General features: G+C 42.1%; 1 protein-coding gene across 1 annotated transcript; it reads right to left on the bottom strand.

Annotated features, from left to right (window-relative positions):
* Positions 1-762, bottom strand: LOC102410470 (methylosome subunit pICln). Its single transcript, XM_006073270.3, has one exon. The coding sequence runs from the start codon at positions 740-742 to the stop codon at positions 29-31; it is 714 nt and encodes a 237-aa protein (XP_006073332.1). The 5' UTR covers positions 743-762; the 3' UTR covers positions 1-28.
* Between the last annotated feature and the right edge of the window lie 5,986 nt (positions 763-6,748).

Here is a 6,748-nt window from a genome sequence, read left to right as displayed (position 1 = left end):
CAGAATCCTAAAGCAGCATCCACCATTTTCAGTGATCAACATCTGCATCCTCAAACTGTCCAGCAACTGTTGGTGTAGTATCTACCTCCATCCCATCTTCATAATCTCTTATTGAATCTTCTGTCCGGACTCCAGCCATGTTATACTGGCTGCTCACAGACTGAGAAAGCATTCCTTCCAATCTCTCCAGTGTGGCTTGGCCTTCTGCTGTTAAATGGGATAATCCTTCTTCATAGGTATAAAATGTAGGGATGTCCCCCTGCCCTTGTTCATGGGCTTCCACATCATATTCGTCTCCATTGTAATCATCTGAATCTTCATCCTCAGGATCTGGATGCAAAGCCTGGCATTCACACATTGCAGTGAACATTGCCTCCAATGCTGATTTATCACTAGGCACAAATCTGAATTCAGAAATAGGTTCAATGTCATCATCGCTATCTTCCTCTTCTTCATCAGCAACCGATTCTTTTGATTCTTCTCCAAATTTGGCATTCACCATAACATACAGATGCTCTCGTGGATAGGCATTTAGGTCCCTGGATACTGCATGCAAACTAATGGTGGGGTATTCCAGGGAGAATCCTAATCCAGAACCATCTAACCAAGACAGGCGGCTTTCAGCGATGTAAAGGGTGCCGGTGCCGAGGCCCTTCCCGTTCAGCACAGCCTCGATGTCTGGTTGCTGCTGCCGTAGGCCCTCAGCCGACCCAGGCGGCGGGAAACTTCTGAGGAAGCTCATTACTGCGAGGAGCGCTGAGACACCGGCTGGTTTCGTGTTTTAAGAAAGAATAACAAGCCCATTTAAATTTATCAGGTAGCACATATTTAGAGGAATTTTTTTTATCTGTACTAAAGCTGTAGTTTCAGACAGTGAAATTCAACCTGTTTGCAAATAATTGGTTTCCACAAATGTTATTCTGAGTATATATTGGCAGTGATATCTGAAGGAAATACTTCAAAACAATAAAAATGGAAATTGTCATGCTTAAATAAAAAGTTATTAGCCAAAATTATTTTAGAATATATTACCCAAACCATCTTGGGCCTGACCACCATTTGAATACATATTCATACTTGAAAAAACCCTGCTTGTTGAATTGTTGGATTGTTGGTCAGATTTAGAATTCCTTGCAACCTGGCTTTCTATTCCTCACAGTGATAAGGGACATTATTCAGAGATCATGGTTGCCTTTCATGATACCTCAAAAAGTTAAGCTGTCACTTAGACATCTCTACCTTTTTTATGCATTGGGTGTAAGGCATATGCTAAATAGGTTAGCATGTTTAGAATTTACTTCTTGCACTTCTCATTTGTTATCAATTCCCATTTTACAGATGAGGAAACTAAGGCACAGAAATGTTCAATAGCTTTCTGAGGTCATAAAGTCAGCAAGTGGCCATGCTGAGATTTAAACATTGGTAGTTTGACCCCCCCTTAACCACAACAGAATACAAAAAAAAAAAAAAAAAAAAAAGAGCCAAAGCTTTTGAGTCTAATAGCTTGAGAGAAGAGCAGTATTACTAATAAAAATTAAAGAACTAGAGAGATGATCTAGCCTGGATTCTTGGCAAAGGGAGAAGGAGGAAACAATTGATTTAATTTTGGTCATGTTAGAATGGCATGATGTCAGAATATATAAATATCTGTCCTAGAGACAGATGTATGTGACTAGGGCAGAACCTGCACGGGGATGTGGATTGGAAAAATCTTTACAACAGAAAATGTAGGTTAATAGATGAGAAAGTGAGATTTTTTTTTTCCCCCAAGAAAGTGAATATACAGAAAGAAGAGCAGAGGAAAAGGAGTTGAACTTTATGTTAAATGCAGAGTTAAAATGGGGCAAGTAGAAGAGAAGTTAGAAGCAATCATAAAAGGGGATGAAGAATGAGGATAGGACTAAGACCCCACCCACGAGAGACTTTCCCAAAAGATGAGCATGGGATATAAGTCTTTCAGAGAAACGGAGGAGAATGAAGAAATGCAGATTTGGTGACTTCCACAAACTATTATAAATAGTAAGTATCAGTAGCAGTGGATATTGCTACGCTTTATTTTGTCTTACTTTTTAAAAAATTTTATTTTGTTGCTGGTATCTGATTTAAAAAGATATCTTATTAAGGTAATAAGATATTAATAAGATATTTAAAATCTTATTGTTTTTGACAGGAAGAGTGAATGATTGCTTCTCTAAGTGTTTCTGAGTCAAGCCTTAGAAATCTTGGCCAGAACTTAAGCATCAGCAAAGTCAGAGAACCACATGAAGTTAGCAGTGAGAAGGCCCTCAGCAGTGCATCCTGGTTCATTTCATCTTATTGGTGGGAAAGTCGAGATTCAGAGTGGTTGAGTGTCTCCCACCTGAGATGCTTTCTACAATGGGCCTGGAGGTTTGAGCCAGATCCAGGTCCCTCCTCTTTCTAATGTGTCTCCATGTGGCTTTGGAACAATAGGGAGAGTCAGTTTAAAGCCTTAGGCTCTCTTCTGACTAACTTATTCAGTCCTTCCTTGACTTCCACAGGGGACTGGTTCCCCACCCAATACCAAAATGCTTGACTGCTCAAATCTCTTATATAAAATGACATAGTGTTTGCTTAATATCTATGAACATCCTCCCATATATTTCAGATCATCTCCAGATTATTTATATTACATAATACAATGTAAATGCTATGTACATAGTTATAAATACAGTATAGATCTGTGGGCATGGAAACTGCAGTTTCAGAGGGCGGACTGTACCTTGAATTGTGCCAGTGTCACAGAACAGAGGGAGACCCTAGACCAAAGGAAGAGATTTTTAAAGAACATCTTTCATTATTTTGAGCTGGGACTGAACCCACGTCTCCTGATTGGCAGGTGGCGGTAACTGACTGACAAAAACTTCCACGGTATCCAGGAACCTAGAGGAAATGTGTGTCTTAATTTCAAAGAAAAGCAATGCCAAAGAATGCTCAAACTACCACACAATTGCACTCATCTCACACGCTAGCAAAAGTAATGCTCAAAATTCTCCAAGCCAGGCTTCAACAGTATATGAACTGTGAACTTCCAGATGTTCAAGCTGGATTTAGAAAAGCCAGAGGAACCAGCAATGGCACCCCACTCCAGTACTCTTGCCTGGAAAATCCCATGGACAGCAGAGCCTGGTAGGCTGCAGTCCATGGGGTCGCTAAGAGTCGGACACGACTCAGCAACTTCACTTTCACTTTTCACTTTCATGCATTGGAGAAGGAAATGGCAACCCACTCCAGTGTTCTTGCCTGGAGAATCCCAGGGACGGGGGAGCCTGGTGGGCTACCATCTATGGGGTCGCACTGAGTTGGACACGACTAAAGCGACTTAGCAGCAGCAGCAGCAGAGGAACCAGGGATCTAATCGCCATCATCCGTTGGATCATTTAAAAAGTAAGAGAATACCAGAAAAACACCTACTTCTGCTTTATTGACTACGCCAAAGCCTTTGACTGTGTGGATCACAACACACTGAGGAAAATTCTGAAAGAGATGGGAATACCAGACCACTTTATCTGCCTCTTAAGAAATCTGTATGCATGTCAAGAAGCAACAGTTAGAACTGGACATGGAACAGCAGTCTGGTTCCAAATCAGGAGAGGAGTATGTCAAGACTATATATTGTCACCCTGCTTATTTAACTTATATGCAGAGTACATCATGAGAAACTCTGGGCTGGATGAAGCACAAGCTGGAATCAAGTTTGCCAGGAGAAATACCAATAACCTCAGATATGCAGATGACACCACCCTTATGGCAGAAAGCAAAGAAAAACTAAAGAGCCTCATGATGAAAGTGAAAGAGGAGAGTGAAAAAGTTGGCTTAAAGCTCAATATTCAGAAAACTAAGATCATGACATCCAGTCTCATCACTTCATGGCAAATGATGGGGAAGCAATGGGAACAGTGAGAGACTTTATTTTTTGGGGGCTCCAAAATCACTGCAGATGGTGACTGCAGCCATGAAATTAAAAGACACTTGTTCCTTGGAAGGAAAGCTATGACCAACCTAGACAGCATATTAAATAGCAAAGATATTACTTTGCTAACAAAGGTCCATCTAGTCAAAGCTATGATTTTTCCAGTAGTCATGTATGGATGTGAGAGTTGGACTATAAAGCAAGCTGAGTGCCAAAGAATTGATGCTTTTGCACTGTGGTGTTGGAGAAGACTCTTGAGAGTCCCTTGGACTGCACGGAGATTCAACCAGTTCATCCTAAAGGAAATTAGTCCTGAACATTATTGGAAGGACTGATATTGAAGCTGAAACTCCAATACTTTGGCCACCTGATGTGAAGAACTGACTCATTGGAAAAGACCCTGATGCTGGGAAAGACTGAAGGCAGGACAAGGGGATGACAGAGGATGAGATGGTTGGATGGCATCACCGACGTGATGGGCATGAATTTGAGTAAACTCTGGGAGTTGGTGACGGATAGGGAGGCCTGATGTGCTGCAGTCCATGGGGTTGCAAAGAGTTGGACACGACTGAGCAACTGAACTGAACTGTAAGCTGCTGCTGCTGCTAAGTCACTTTAGTTGTGTCCAACTCAGTGCAACCCCATAGACGGCAGCCCACCAGGCTCCCCCGTCCCTGGGATTCTCCAGGCAAGAACACTGGAGTGGGTTGCTATTTCCTTCTCCAATGCATGAAAGTGAAAAGTGAAAGTGAAGCTGCTCAGTTGTGCCAACTCTACGCAACCCCATAGTCTGCAGCCCACCAGGCTCCTCCGTCCATGGGATTTTCCAGGCAAGAGTACTGGAGTGGGGTGCCATTGCCTTCTCCCGAACTGTAAGCTAGTGCATACTATAAAAGGATGTGTCTGCCATTTCAAACCACTAAACTCCTAGACTAGTGAGAGTTTGGAGCTGTACTGTGTAGGGATCTATATCTAAAACGTGTCATCATCGACTCATGAACTTGCTTTGACTTATGTGTCTTTGAACTGGTGTCAGTGGCATGGAGCTTCCCTGGTGGCTCAGATGGTAAAGAACCTCCTTGCCAATGCAGGAAATGTAAGAGATGCAGGTTCGATCCCTGGGTCAGGAGGATCCCCTGGAGAAGGGAATGGCTACCCACTCTAGTATTCTTGATTTCTTGCCTGAGGAAATCCCATGGACAGAGGAGCCTGGTGGGCTACAGTCCATAGGATCGCAAAGAGTCAGACATGACTGAGTGACTAACACACACACATACTCACTCTGTCTCTCTCTCTCAGTGGCACTAGGGAGCCTGAGGCTGCTTCCCTGACATGGATGATATCAGTAAAAGGGCAGAAAGAACTTCTGTTTTATAGTTTAAGGTTAACCAAAATCGTGCTACTTAAAACAACAACAACAAAGCAAAAACAAAACCACTTAAGTATTTTGACACCATTTTTTCCTTCCAGTTCTATGAGGACCATTTTGATTTAGCAGTTGCTCTCCAGAACCTGAATCTCCACAAGAAAGTCATCTAGCGATTAACAAATGCCTCAAGGATAGCCTCCATACCAAAGGTGAACCTGGGGGCTATTGCTTAGAATTTTCAATAAGGTGAAAGTTGTAGGAGTATCATGCATCTTTTTATGACAATCATGAACTTCCAGCAGCAGTTTCCATGGCATCGTGTAAAATCCATGAACTACTCCAGCCTAGAAAACATAACACATTGCTTGGTTCCTATCAGGCATCACCATAAACCATTTTTCTGAATATTTTATACTACTTCTTGCTTTGTTGCTGCTGTATGTTCTATGTTGAGGTCATGTATATTCTATGGTCATGTATATTCTATGTTGAGAATTTGAAAAATCTTCTATATTTCCTAAAACAGAGATATCACTCTCAAATAATTAAATGAGAGAATTTTGTTAAGAACCGAATTTTTCTTTTCCATTAAATTTGTGTCTAATAAAGTAAGCTTGGGCTTCCCAGTTGAGCTAGTGGTTAAAAACCCCCATGCCAATGCAGGAGACATAAGAGATGTGGGTTTGATCCCTGGGTAGGGAAGATCCCCTGGAGGAGGACATAGCAACCCACTCCAGTATTCTTGACTGGAAAATCCCATGGACAGAGGATCCTGGTGGGCTCCAGTGCATGGGGTCACAAAGAGTCAGACACGACGGAAGCAACTTAGCATGCATGGACACACGAAGTAAGTTAGGGGAAAATTATAAGCTTAGGGAGAAATTAGCCCTTCTGACTGTTCTTCAACATCATTTTATTATACTTACATTTTATTTGTATGATTATTACTTCTAAAACTAAACTTTTTCCCTGAGCACTAGGCATGTTTGGGGCCAAATGCTAAGCACTGCATGTAAATTATCTCACTCAGTTCTCACAAGAAACCTAGGAGACTGGCAGGAACCCCAGTAACTTAATACAGGTGGGTTAGAGGAAGCCCAGAGTGACTGTATTGAATGTAATGAGCCTAAAGTCAAGAAGCTGGTAATGAGGGAAAGTTCCCTGAAGTCATCCCACTGCTTGAGTCTGAAAGGAACAGAGGGAAGGGCGTGGTTTTTGGAGCGTCTCCTCTGTGTAGGGCACTGTGCTAGTTACTTCCTTGCTGATTCTGTTGCATCCTCACAGCCTCACTAGGTAAAGCTTGTCATTTACATTTGCTGTTTTACAAATGAGGAAACTGACTTCCGGTTCAAGATGGTGGAGTAGAAGGACATGTGCTCATCTCCTCTTATGAGAGCAACAAAATTGCAACTAGCTATGGGACAACCATTGACAGGAGGACGCTGGAA

Source organism: Bubalus bubalis, chromosome 8 (genome assembly GCF_019923935.1).
Source record: "Bubalus bubalis isolate 160015118507 breed Murrah chromosome 8, NDDB_SH_1, whole genome shotgun sequence".
Classification (NCBI taxonomy): Eukaryota; Metazoa; Chordata; class Mammalia; order Artiodactyla; family Bovidae; genus Bubalus; species Bubalus bubalis.
Note: the sequence above shows the minus strand (reverse complement) of the source record. Positions and strands in the feature narration are given on the sequence as shown.